The sequence below is a fragment of the Crocuta crocuta genome, unplaced genomic scaffold (assembly GCF_008692635.1).
Source record: "Crocuta crocuta isolate KB4526 unplaced genomic scaffold, BGI_CrCroc_1.0 scaffold48, whole genome shotgun sequence".
Lineage (NCBI taxonomy): Eukaryota > Metazoa > Chordata > Mammalia > Carnivora > Hyaenidae > Crocuta > Crocuta crocuta.
In genome coordinates this window covers 12,687,091-12,701,642 of record NW_027533089.1, presented here as the reverse complement: position 1 = coordinate 12,701,642, position 14,552 = coordinate 12,687,091, and the positions used below count along the sequence as shown (strand labels likewise).

The window sequence follows — 14,552 nt, the reverse complement described above, 5'->3', positions numbered from 1 at the left end:
ATTAGGAGGCTGTAAAACTCCTTGAGGGTTGATCTAGATTAGCAGTGCTCATCAGAATTACCTGAAGGGCTTGTTAAGACACCGATTGCTGGACCCCACTCCCAGAGTTTCTGATTCAGCGGGTCTGGTGTAGGATCCAAGAGTTCACAGTTCTACAAAATCCCAGTTGAAGCTGATGCTGCTGATGTTGTAACCATACTTTGAAAACTACAGGTCTAGAGATTTATCATTAGTGTTGTTTAACTATGCAGTAGATTAATGTGAATATTTTGGTTATACTTTTCCATTGTTAAATCAATAATTAAAAAGTATAAATAATTATTTGGAAAGGCACTGGTTCCACTAAGTTATTGTATGGTTATATCACTACATGACTTTTTGAAAGTTGAAGCTAATTAAATTGTCAGCTGGCCATGAATTACTTAAATGTATAAGCAGTTTAATGTTATTTCCTAGTTTAATGTAATAAAACCTCAAGACCATTGGTACTTTTGACATCAAGTTTATTGACTTCTTGACCGTATCTGAAAGAGAAACTAAGTGTGAGTATCAGACACATTTTATCTTGAGTAAGGGAGGATACTTGGCACACATGTAAAGTCCTATGGTGAAGGCAGTTTATGGCCAAAGTAGAATGATATCTTAGGCTGGGTTGTCTCAGAAATCTGATAAGGAGGGGCACCTGGGTGGCTCGGTTGGTTGAGTGTCTGATTTTAGCTCAGGTCATAATCTCTCAGTCCATGAGTTCAAGCTCAGAGCCCGGAGCCTGCTTCAGTTTCTGTGTCTCCCTGTCTCTCTGACCCTTCCTCTGTCTCTCTCTGTCTCTCTCTCTCTGTCTCTCTCTCTCAAATATAAACATTAAAAAAATTTTTTTAATGTCTGATAACCAGCAGTTGCTAAGCATCCTAGAGCCATAACCATGACACCTTTGAATGGGTGAGGAACACTCCCCTCAGAACTGTGAAGAGACTTGTTTAATCAGGCTATGGAGAAAGTGGAACTCACTCAGAAGACAGCAGCCAGAGAGATGAAAAGTTCTCTGATGGAACAGCTTAATAACGGGAAGCATTGGGGAGGGGAGGGAAAGAATCATCCATGATATTGGTCTTTAAATATGTGGAACACTTAAATAGAAAAGAAATCTTCTTGTAAGTAATCATGAGTGTTTGAACCAGGACAAGCAGGGGAAGATTTCTCATATTTCCCAAAAAGTTGTCCAAATATTGAACCTTTGAGAAGGGGGAAATGATTTTTTTCTTCTTCTTTTTTTAAAATCTATTTTGAGAGAGGCNAAGCGAAAGTCGGAAGCTTAACCGACTAAGCCACCCAGGCGCCCCTGTTTATTTATTTTAAGAGGGAGGAGGGAGCACAAGCAGGGTAAGGCGGAGGGGGGGGGCGGAGAGAAAGAATCCAAAGTAGCCTCCACCCTGCCAGGGAACAGCCTAACGTGGGGCTCGAACCTGTGAACCATGAGATCGTGACCTGAGCCGAAGTCAGGAGTCAGCTGCTTAACCATCTGAGCCACCCAGGCACCCCAAGACTTTGTTTTTAAGTAATCTCTATACCCAGTGTAGGGCTCGAACTTCAACCCCAAGATCAAGAGTGCATGCTTTACTGACTGAGTCAGCCAGGCACCCCAAGATGTTCTTTTTTATAGTATCTCTTGAGAGGAGTGTTCCTGAGAACATGGGGGGTTGGGGAAATGTAAAAGGACAGAGGTCATCTGCAGAGGATTGCAACAGGCATGCCTACATATAATAAGNAGAGGCAGAGAGAGAAAGAGAATCCCAAGCAGGCTCTGCACTGTCAGCGCAGAGCCCAGTGAGGGGCTCAATCTCATGAACCATGAGGTCATGACCTGACCTGAAACCAAGAGTCAGATGCTTAACCAACTGAGCAACCCAGGCACCATGATTTTCTTATTAATAAAACTGTCCAGATGTGGGTTTTCAACTACTTGTTAGGGATATTGTTAAAGGGAAACAGGGATTCATGTTTCAGTTTCAAGTTTCTTTCTAACTTTGAAATTCTTAAGATTCTATGAGGTAGACCAAAACATTTATTAAAATTAGAAAATAAAATATCAAATTTGATGCATAAATTTTTAGGTATGCATATTCTCAGAAATGTGAGTTGATCTGTCCATCCAGACTAGAAGTTGGTAAAGATTCTTGAAGGAAGAGGTTTTAAAATACAATACTCTTCTAAAAAGTTGGGCAGTATACCAGGTTCATGGATAGAGGCAACAAATACTCTTTGGTTAAGTAGAAAAGACATTTATTGGGGCGCCTGGGTGGCTTAGTCGGTTAAGCGTCCGACTTTCGCTTAGGTCATGATCTCACGGATTGTGGGTTCGAGCCCTGCGTCGGGCTCTGTGCTGACTGCCAGCTCAGAGCCTGGAGCCTGTTTCGGAGTCTGTGTCTCCCTCTCTCTCGGACCCTCNGCCCCTCCCCTGCTCACACTGTCTCTCTCTCTCCTAGAAATAAATAAAAAAATATTTAAAAAAAAAAAAAAGAAAAGACATTTATTAAAATGTTAATTAAAATTAACCAGCTCAGCTGGTTNAAAAGACACTTATTAAAATGACATATTACCACTGAAAAGGCTGTAGAATTGAGCTTGGAAAACCATCAGTCATGGAGTTAGTCAGATAGACAAAGGCCAAAAATATTGCACAAAAGCAAAATGGTGAGGATACCCTTCTGCTGACCATACCAGCACTGGGCAGAGTGCTGTCCCCTGAAAATTAGATGCTACTGCTAATGCAGCCCTTGCCCTCCCACAAAATAGGTTCTTCATAGTTTCTGCTGCTTTGTGACAGTAACCCCAAGTTAAAGTTCCACTCTGAGTATCTGATTGGCAGAGCTTATGAATGCCCACCCCACACCCAAGCTGTAAGGGGGCTGGGAAAACTAGAATATGGTGTTGTCAGTCCCCACAGTGGGAAGCGGACTCTGCTTCCCACCAAGATAAGGTAGGGAATTCTCCAGACATTGAAGATACTGGGCACCCCCCAAATGACAGACATCCCCAGAGAAGGCACTCTGGAATTTCTTCCACAAGATAGTAATCAGTGTTACCACACAGAACACTAAACATTTCTTTTTGTCATATTTTTTGATGCAGAACTCCTCAGAGCCTTTAGTATTTGAATATGCATTGTGCTTCTCCAAAAGGGACATATGATATGCAATATTTACCAAACATATTTGAGCAAGATGTTCTTTTATCAAACATTTTAATGTTTCAATGCTTTTTGTTTATTTTTTTAAATGTTTTATTTATNTCAGTCAAGTTCAAGTTTGAGTTCATTGGACAGTAGCTGGGGTCAGACTTGAACTGGTTCCTTCAAAGGAGAATCTAATTGTAGCATTTAGAAGGGTTGGGAGAGCATAATCAAGAAATAAAACCCAATGAAAAGGCTTAATCAGTTGTAATTTAGAAGTAGGGATATAAATTGAACATAAGAAATAAAGATTTATATCTTAAAGGAACACCATGGGCCATGAAGTCAGCAAATTGCAGCCTGGGACCAAAACCCACCCACAGCTTGAGCTAAGAATGCTTTCTAATTTTTTTTAAGTTTATTTATTTATTTTGAGAAAGAAAGACAGCAGAAGCAGGGGAAGGGCAGAGAGAAAAGGAGACAGAATCCTAAGCAGGCTCCACGCTATCAGTACAGAGCCTGACACAGGGCTCAAACTCATGAAGTGGGAGATCATAACCTGAGCTGAGATCAGGAGTTGAACAAAGGATTCCTGGGTAGCTCAGCTGGTTAAGCATCTGACTTTGGCTCAGGTCATGATCTCAAGGTTTGTGGGTTCGAGCCCCGCACTGGGCTCTGTGCTGTCAGTTCAGAGCCTGGAGACCCTGTTTTGGATTCTGTGCCTCCCTCCGTCTTTGCCCCTCCTCCACTCACGTTCTGTCTCTCCTTCAAAAGTCAATAAACATTACAAAAAAAGTCAGACGCTTAACCAACTGTGCCACCCAGGTGCCCCGCTTTTTAAATTTTTATATAACCCTGACCTAAGAATCATTTTTAAAATTTTTCAATGGTTGGGGGAAATTTTTTTAAATAATATTTTGTCTCACATGAAAATTATATGAAATTCATATCTCAGTGTCCATGAATAAATTTCATTTTTCTCATTCAGGGACCTATATTACAAAAAAAATTATACTCCATTGTTATTATATTTTGAATTTCATCATTGAAAAATGTATGAAAAATTTTCTCTCTAGAAGTATCTACATAAGATTTTCAGTTTTGCCTTTTAACCCACAAAGCCTGAAGTATTTACTATCCTGCTCATGTAGAAACTTCTCCAACTTCTGCTCTATCTATTGCCCTCATTTTACTGAAACTGAACCTGATGCTCGGAGTGATTTGCCTCAAATCTGAAGCTTCCTAGTTAGTGATGGATCTGGGGTGGAACCCAGGTGTTCCGACTCCCACTCTGGCACTCTCTCTGCTGGATCACAGATGCATCAAGCCAAATGTGTTACATGGGAAGCAATGCTGTGTGGGCGCCGGAGGTGGGAGAAGAGGAGGCAGGGTCTCTCTCTAACCTAGTGCCAAAGTGCGGTTGCATTATAATGGTATTGAATGTGATGGAGAAGCACAGAAAAGGAGGACCTCATAGCTGCACTCAAATCTGAAAAACCACTCCAGTTTGCACCTAGCTCTTCCAACTTCTACATTCGTGCATTTAATACATTTCTTTTATTAATGCAAAGACTTCTGGCTGGTCTTAGAAATTCCTTCAGAAGATAATTTATGTGGTAGTGCTTGTTTTTGACATCGCTCTTTAGAAATGGAAATGTTTCATTTTCGTTTCCTGAACCGATTGGATTTTGTGGTTTGGTTAGCATGTTCTGAGATGATGTGCCAATGGCCAGAAAAAAAGGGGGAATCTGACATCGAGACGGATTCTGAAATAAGGTCTCAGCCCTGGAAACAAGGGAGTACTAATTGTCCATGTCCACAATAAATGCAGGAAGAGGGCCATCCTTCCTTGGATATTCTGGGCGCTCTACATTTTGTTGAAAGTACTTTGTTTCTGGAGAATTGTAGGATGTGGCCATTCATTTCTCTCTTTTTTTTCCAGTTAATTTTATAGCTTATTATATGTATAATAGTTTATTCTATAAAAACGTTATGTTTATGAAGCTTATCATCTCCTGATATCCTGCAAATATTTCTTTTGGTTTTTTAAAAGAAATCAGTAGTCCATTAGGGTAATTTTTTTCCTTTTTGGCTTGTGTATTATATTGTCTGAGAAAGTGCATGTTACATGAATTCGGTATAAATAAAGGCTATCGAAAATTTTTTATAAAATGAATTGGCCCAGGAAAAATGTTTTTGATGCTTTTGTAAATTTCAAGGCAAACTTTTTAAAGGTGTAAGTAGAATTTTTTCAGGATCAAGTTGCTGAATTGAAGGAAAGTCTTGAATCTCTAACATAGCTCCCTCCTTTAACATAATTGAAGTCAGGCAGGTAACTAAGGGTCTTGTGGCTCATCGCATTGCGAAATCCCCCTCCTATCATAGAAAGCTGAGAAGTCACTAAAATCACAAATTTGGAGATTTGAATGTTTCTTTCTTTTGAGAGAGAGGATGAGCGGGGGAGGGACAGAGAACGAATCCTAAGCAGTCTCCATGCTCAACACAGAGCCCGACCCAAGGCTCAATCTCACAACCGTGAGATCATGATGGCAAGATCATGACCTGAGCCAGTATCAAGGGTCCGGCCCTTAACCAGCTGAGCCACCCAGGTGCCCCACAAATTCAGAGATGTGAAAGAAGACTGGTGAGAACATGGTAGTGCTGATAGCCAGGCAGGAGAGTGATGGCAGTGGCTTCAGGGTATTTACCCAATGGAAAGGAATCCACCAAAGCAAGGTATTAGCTGGGGATCTGGAAGCTGACTCAAGAAGGAGGACAGAGGAGTCCCTGATTCAGCCCTGAGCAGGGCACTCCTTCCCAGCCCGCCCTGCAGACTACTTATTCACAAAATTGTCTAGTATTTCTCATCCAGTAGTCGAGTGCCTCTCAAATGGGGGCACTTTTGCCCCACAAGAGACATTTGTCTGGAGACATTTTTGATTATCATGGCCGAGGAGGGGCGTAGCCCTAGCATCTAGTAGTAGGCAGAGGCCAGGGATGCTGTTAAACACTGTATAATACACAAGGCACCCCCACAAAAGGAATTATCCCACCCAAATTGTCAACAGTGCCAAGGTGGAGGAACCCTGCACTAGACCAAGGTCCTTAAAGACCCATCCTCTCAGCACTTTATCCCCAACACCTAGCTGAGAGCCTGGCACAAAACGAGGATCTCTGCATGCATTTACTGACTACACATGAGCCAAGCCTACCCTCTTTTCAGCTGGTTTGCCTAAGTCATTGTTTAGACACCAATGGACACTCTCAACACTGAGCACATTGCAGAGGATGGATTATTTCCTCCACTCGTTCATCACTGACCCTACTGCTGAGCTGCAGGTATATGATCAGAAGAGGTTGCATTAGAAAGGGCTACATTTCCCCTGTCAGTTATCCCTCTGCTACATCTCTACACTGAAATCTTCATATGTGGGGCTTTGCATCTGCATTCTTGAGAAGGGAATGAAACCAAAGGGTAGATATCTTTTCTTTGCTTATACCTAGTATTTTGATGTACAATGATGAGTTATATTAAATGCCATTCTCAGCAATGGTGATCATTCGGTTTATTTTCTAGGATATCCAGTACTGAGTGTATGTGTGGGTAATAGAAGAGAAGGGAATTTCCAATACAATGAACAGTTTGGAATGCAGTTTGACCATTTTTTAGTTTATGTAGAGAGTGTTTATCCTTTAGAGGAGGTAGTTCTGGATGGCCCTGGAGATTCCAGCAAAGGGCTGGCTCAGGGGGGCTGTGTTGGCCCATCACAAGAGCAGGCTGAGCTCCTGAGTGCCCCTTTCATCCCTGTGTCTAACCAAGCCACTTCCTGAACCAAGGAGCCTGCATTATTTCATAGTCACAAAGATGCCCCATCCACAGATACATAAACATGTGGAGTGTTGTAGTTTGGGGTGTGCACTGTCCAGTGCTGCCTGGTTCAAACTCACCTCTCAGTGGCAGGCCAGGAGTTGAGAATGCTTGCTCTCAGCTCTTCTCTGGATGTCTTTTCCGATACATTCTCTTCCAGTTTCGCACTGGGGCTACCTTAGAAATTCACATGCAACCTACCCACCACAAGGGGGAGCAGCTCCTCTGATCAGCTATAGGAGTTGACCTAATTTCACGCCGTTTGTTATATTTTAAATTATTTCCCTGTGTTGCATGATTTAATTGAAACTGCCAGAGGGCAGGAAGAAGGGTAAATATTGAGGAGTGTGTATATAGAGGGGAAGGAAATGTGCATGAAATGATACATGAGGTATCTTCTTGTCTCTGCTTCTGTTGACTTTTTTTCTTTTAACAGAATAGTTTTCAGTCTGTAGTCCAAAACCCCAAGAAATAGCCTTGTGCCTGTACTTGTGATGTTTTTGAGGTTGTTGCTTGGTACATTACACAGTAACTCAGCCTCAAGAATAATTACGATTTTCCTGAAATACTATTGCTATTTCTGAAATACTATTGCAGACAATGAGTATGTGACTGATTAGGTTTTGAGACTGCTTGTTAGAATGCTTAGAATCAAATCTCTTGCCCACCCATATGTGCAGCAAGGGTTTGTAAGTTCATGGTGGTCTCAGTGCTGACTTCATGTCAGAATGTTCTTTGATCTTTTCCATCTACTTCGAATGTATCGTCATTGTTCTGAGTATCCCTATAAATGGAAGTGTTTTTGGGAAAAGGGGTATAAATAAGTAAATGTATTATCACAGGCCATGGAAAACCAGGTTTACTGGCTTCTTTTTTTTTGTTTCCAGATTGAGATGCTACCAGATGGGCTGTTTCAGTGCAAAAAGCTGCAATGTTTACTTTTGGGGAAAAATAGCCTGATGAGTTTGTCCCCTCATGTGGGTGAGCTGTCGAACCTTACTCATCTGGAGCTCATTGGTAATTACCTGGAAACACTTCCTCCTGAACTAGAAGGCTGTCAGTCCCTAAAACGGAGCTGTCTGATTGTCGAGGAGAATTTGCTCAACACTCTTCCTCTCCCTGTAACAGAACGCTTGCAGACGTGCTTAGATAAATGTTGACTGAAAGGGGAAATAATTTTTAAATGTTTGCCCCCGGGCTTTAAACCAGAGCTAAAATTTCCCAAGTTATAAAGAGGAAAATGGGTAATAATTATGACTAACTATAACCAAATGTCTTTAAAGCAACTCAGTGTCTAGCCCTATGTGAAACAGGTAAAAAGTGTTAACACTGAACTAAAAGCTTTGTGAATAATTGACTTTTAACTTATTAAGGTGTGAGATGTTCACATGGAGGGTGGCATGGGGGACCTGGAATTACTGAATGAATCTCTACCTTGAAGTCTTTACCTTAAAGCTTAGATATTCTTTCCTCTCCCTCCCCCAGTCCCCGTTACTTACTTATTTGCACACTTGTTTTAACTGACTTCCTGTTTTGGTATCTATCACCTAGACCATAAATTCATCAATATAAATGTCTTTCATGTATACTCAACACGGTCCTTGATTTATTCTTCAATATTTTTAGGCAGGGTGTGCATTGTGCTTGGCAGAATTCCTTCATGGCTTGATTTTTATTTCCTGTCCCAGCTGACTTGAGTCTTCCTTCATCTTGTTTCCTCTTAACAACGGTGAACCCTAAAAAAAAAAAAAAACCAAAAAAAAAACCATGGTGAACCCTGAGAAAGTGCTTGCCTTTGGCCCTTGCACAGAAAAGGACAGGGTGCTTAGCGCATGTCATCCTCAGGGCCTCTGGAAAATTTGTGTATTCTCTAAAATGTCTTCTGGTATATCATCAAAGCCTTTTTTATTTGCTACTAATTTTTTATATTAAATGTAAAGCATATACATATTTTCTATTGTATAATCTTGGATTCAAAATCTGTGAGAATAATTTTTGTAAGCTACAGAGAACACACACATTTCTTTAAGAATTTACTATTAATGTCCTTGGTTTGGGCTACTTACGAGTCTCCTATTGTGTGCATTCTGCTACAGAATGTTTTTGTACTCTGCAACTCATTACTTTTGGATAACAAAAGCCTTGTGTTTCATGCCCTAAAATATTTGGGGGGTTTCCTTATAAGAGGATGGCCCATCATCTACCTCTCTCTTCCCCGGTTGCTTTGCTATTGTACGGGTACAATTCTTACTTACTTCAAAAACTGTGACGGAGGGGAGAGGTACAGATTTGAATTCTTAAAACTGACTTCAAAACACTTGGAGAAATTAAGACTTAATGCAGAATACTTTTCTTCTCCAGCTGCATGATCTCAAGATATGATTATAATGTAAAACACTTGGCCTCTGTTCAGTATTTAGGAAGAATTCTCAAAGCTCACAAAGAAGTAGATCCATTTAACCGAAATTCATCTCATGCCTTTGTCTAACTTTCCTGGAATACATTTTGCTCTTTTTTATAAAGAGCTCTGTGTTTAGCTTTTTATTATCATGCATATTGTAAAATGAATAAAACCAACGGACTCAGTTTTGGGAAATGTACACTTTTTACTCTGTTTTGCTCCAACGGGTCAAGGCATGATGATGCCTGTCTCATTTGGGATGTTAACAATGAAGTAACCTGTTAACTGCCCCCAGACGAAACTGGAAAACACTATGGATAAGGAGTACTGTACACATGGAACTGTGATGTGTGGTATGTGTGTCCTCCCTTGCCTGGTCCAGGAAGATGAAAATGAGTCTTGAAATTTTAGCAAAATGCATAGCCCCGCATCTCCCATCACACACCCCTGAACTGCAGCTCAGAAAAAGGAATTGTTTGCATCAAATGTAATTTGAATAATATTACATAAAACTGTTAACACCAAAAGCTGCCTAAAAGATTATTTTTATTCTAAATGAGACAGAGCAGTGTAAAAATGTTAATTCCTACCAAAACTTGCCTTTAGTCAGAACACTCAAGTTCTCAGGGACCCAGGCCTCACTGACAAAACGTTCATCTAGGACTTTAAAAAACAGATTCTGACTATATCTAGGGTTTTTTGTTATTTTCATTTTTTTAAGTGTAAGTTAAAGGCCATTTCAATGTTTCACACTAAAATTGTCACATGTACTGATTCCAAAGTTGGACAGGATTTATCTTGAGTTTTGGCTACAAATATGATACATGGAGACGTATCTAAATGGTTTTGGCCATATAATTAGCCATGAGGTCTATGAAAAATCCAACCCTACTCCATAAAGAAGAGTTTTCCAAACAAATTTCAGATTGACGATCATTCTCACAAACTAGAACTTCTTCTGCAAAAGTCATTGACTAAATCTTCCTCATCGCTTCTCTCAATTTCAGGAAGCACATCACTATCAGGGTCAATAACGAATATTGTAAGCTGCTTTCCAAATGCTGGGGTATCATTACTGGCACAGACTTTGGTGTTTGATGCCATAGTTTTTAGATTGCTGTTTAATCTTCTACCCCAGAGTTGAGGCGACTTTGGAAATAACCCAGCGCTGGTGCAATGAACTGTGAGGCCACCACTGGACAGATGTGGACATCGTGTTTGATGTCATCTTTACTGCCTTGTTGGAGCAGATCTTCATTTTGCAAGTGTTCAAATTCATTTCAGAGGATTTTCAGTGAGGAAAATGCAGTTTGCTCCATTACGAGACTTTAGTTGGCATTTGACTTCCAAGAATGCATAGCGCATTTTCCAAGAAATCAATGTGGATGTTACTCAGAACAAAGCCCATGGCTTATGCTAGCAATGGCATAGGTTCCTTTTATTTGCAGACGCACACAGCTAAGGTTGCACACACACACCGTAGGCAGTTTTGAGCACTTAGCGTTCCTTCCCTAACCTACATTCAGATACATGTGTGTGGCACATAGATACTGTGTTTTCATTCATCAGTCTTCAGTTTTCTCCCTGGATGACACCGTATTTCACCGTCCCTTAACAAGTGTTTGTGTTAAACAGGGTAAGTGGAGATCCATTGGCGCTCGGCACTGTGGTGTAGCTCCAGTTTGTGTGGTCCGCTTACCACTGTGCTGTGGTGAGCTGCGATGAGTTATCTGCATAAGTTTATTGTTGGAGAGTGACGATATTTGTTTCTATTGGTCATGTGTTTCATGATGGAAATTTTGTATGTTTAAAATATTGCATAATGATGGGTTCAGAAACCATTAAAATAGTCAAACAGCTGTTCTGTGGATTTATAGCTTTATTTCCTTGTGTTTCCAATAAAATCCTCCTTCCACCTTTACATTTTCTCTTTGTATCATCCTAACTGCATAGGTACGTTGCTTTCCTTCTCCACTGATTCACCTCCTTACACTTGGTCAGCACTTGTATATAACAGAATGTATTTGTGCTAGAGAACTTGCAGTCATACTTGAGCATGTATGTATTTGGGGGGAAGCCAAGGCCTATAGTGATGCCTAATTGAGAAGCCCCACTTTACCTGTCCCTGCAGTATTTAGAGCTGATTCAGTCGATGATATCTCATCCCTACCAAAAACATGAGACTATAACTATAAGTCCACTTGGTTTCCCGGAACTGTATATCGCATCAAAATCTGTGTTTCTTTCTTTCTGGAAACAAGAGGGAGGCCAGTGGAAGAGAGAGGAGCTATTCTGTATCCTCACTTGAATTATGAAGACATTATATACATGAAATGGTATAAACTAATGACTATTGGAAAACGCCCTGGATATGATTATTTCTTACGTTCAGTCGAATGTGAAAGCAGCGGAAACCTGCGGTCCCATTTAATTGGCTTCTTCTGTTCCTGGTCCATCACTTCTACATCCTCTGGGAACTATCTGCTCAGTACCTTTGGTAATGGACTACATTCTCTTCAACTTTTTTTTTTTTTAATATGAACAATTTCATCAACACTAAAGCATTAACGCAGAATATATGAGCTAACGTACTGAGTTGAGATGGCTTCCAGTTGAACTTCATTCATATTTAAGTTTTGCATTTGACTTGTATCATACCCCACTGCTGAGAAAAACAATTATGAACGCCTCCTGCATGTTATATATTATCTCTAACAGAGATGGTGCAATTTAAAAAAATACAAAGGGGCATAGAATTAGAGTGGATATGTTTGTGCATATGTGTGTTGTGTATAAACCTAAATATTTATGTTTAAAATATTTTTAAAGCTCTTCAAATGCTTCACTCTGAGTGAAATAATGGGCTAACCTCGGGTAGAGATGTTTGCTCTGGTTAGCTTCGTGGCGAAAGCCTCTGTTTGTTATTTTATCTTTGTCACATATTTTGTGAAACATGTACGTGCTCGGGTGTTGCTTCTGGTAATGAATTATTAGAAAGTGGAAGATCTTTTTGTGAGTTGAATGTTTGGGGCCCTCAGGTTTACCATGTAAATCTGCACTTTGGTGGTGAATCCCTTTGCCTGATTTTTGGGTTTTGGTCAACTCTCCTGTTTTAAAGTAGTTTTTGTGTAAAATGAAGATTCCGTTTTTATAACAAATGGCAAATAAAAACAGATTACATGGTGGAAGAAGTTGACTGTACTAATTTGTCCCTGTGGGGTTACATTGTTCATCAGAAGATGGATTTGAGATTTACATGTGAATGTCCAAACAAGGGTAGGAGTTCTCAAAATAGGCTGCAACACTCACAAAATAACAAGCCCTGAAAAGAACTGGACTGATCCTAAAATATAATACATGGGAGCAGGGGGTGGGGAGGGGCGAGATCTGTCACCATCCTAAGTAGGTCCATCTTTTCAATGGCGCTCATCCTTCGGGACCCATGCCCACGAAGCAATTGAGGTCTCCCCCTCTCCTCTCTCGTTTCTCCAGGTACTATTAGTTTAGCCCTAACACTGAACACTGGACCAGATAAATAAAAAGTAGAGAACTGCAAGATGAAATTTTTGAGGGTTAGTAAAAGGGGAAAAATGAAATTCTTGGGTAAAATAAGCACATGATGGTTTGACCTTTTGGATAGAAGACTTTCCTCTCTGTCTCTCTCAGGCTCCTACCTGCGCCCCCACCCCCACCCCACACACACTTTCAGGAACACATTAGAAAGCTGATAAAAGGCCTTGCTCTGCTAGAGGACAGAACTCGATATATACTGAACCAGGTTATGAAGGAGAATGACTCTGCTGAAACCCGATGGCCACATTTTCCCCTGGAAATGAAGTACTTCGAGGGAAGCGTTCACCCACCTGCAAGTGCTTGAAGAATGGGAGATGCAGGGAGGAGAGGAAGCCAGTGTCTGATGTCAAGGTATCCAGGTCTGCCGGGAGCCTCGGGACGCCGGGGTCCTGTGCTGACATCCTGCTGGGCACTGACCAGGGTCCCCAGGCATGCTGAAGTGTGGCTTCACATTCTCGGGCCTTCCCCTCCACACTACAACGTGGCTTTTCCAGAATGCGGTGAGGGCCTGATGGCAGGACAGAGGCTGTGCCTTTGTGGGCCCGCTCCCCTTCTCTGGATTCTCTGCAATGTGGCTCCCAGCTGCAGCCTCTGTCCCTCTCCTCTCTGAGGTCTGCAGAAAAGCGGTTTATCCAAAGGCACAGCGTCACACTTTGAACTCAAACCCCGTATTTACAGAAGAAAACAGATCTGTAAGTCAAAGAAGAATCAGAAAAAAAGTCATTTAAAAGAATGCATAGTCTTTTATAAATAACAAATCTCTCTTCATCCCGTGTGGTCTCCTCATCCTCTAGACTCAAATTCTTAGTCTTCCCTCCTAAATACCAGTGATTCCAGGGAACTGCCTGTATGCTACTCAGAAGCTTTTCAATTTCTTTCTCCTAATAAATACCTTAAATGCTGTATGCCTTTTTACACACACGCCTGTTGTTTGTTCGTGTAAGGCTTGACCCACACCATTTTTTACTCTCTGCCTCCCTCTGCCGCTGAGATGAGAATAAATCAAACAACTTCAAACAGAAGTTGACCAGCTTCTACTTCCTCCCCTGTTATTCCATTTCTCCTTACCTTGCCTTGATCAAATGCAGCCCCCAAGGTAAGATCTGGAGAACTCCATGGCCCCCAGTGAGTCTCAGTGACTCCATCTCAAATGAGATGCACTCAGGAAGCCTCCTGTAGCACCGGGCACCAGGACCAGACATGCGGGTGCCCTGGGCAGGTAAGAATTTGGCACCCCTTTTAAAAATGTGCTTTGAATATTTAATATGCATTTGGTAAAGTTAGGGGACTTGGTCTCCTATTAGTAAAAATTATGAACTTTTGTGTCAGCTGTCTGATTATTCCTTTCTCTCAAAACTCCAAGAATGAGCTGGAGACAGCTGGGGGCAGGAGCTATTGGGCAAATAGAATTCTGCCCATAGCATTTCTTCTCTGAGTCTCTTCTCCCAGGCCTCAGGAGCAGACCAGCCAGCCTCTGGGGTTCACCCCGTGGAAGTAAGGAAGTACGCTACTCTCCCGGCCCCTGGCCTCTCCCTCCCCACCCC

At 41.3% G+C, this 14,552-nt stretch overlaps 1 protein-coding gene across 4 annotated transcripts in view; it reads left to right on the top strand.

The window, feature by feature from the left end:
- Window positions 1-14,552, top strand: part of LRRC8B (leucine rich repeat containing 8 VRAC subunit B) — a 56,341-nt gene that overhangs the window by 15,823 nt on the left and 25,966 nt on the right. For 2 of the 4 annotated variants that reach the window (XM_077746028.1, XM_077746027.1), the window contains exon 4: window positions 7,922-8,051. In XM_077746028.1, the coding sequence (XP_077602154.1) occupies window positions 7,922-8,051 (130 nt within the window). Of the gene's footprint in view, window positions 1-7,921; window positions 12,627-14,552 lie in introns of those variants that run through there. The other 2 variants (XM_077746025.1, XM_077746026.1) reach the window with 1 other exon arrangement.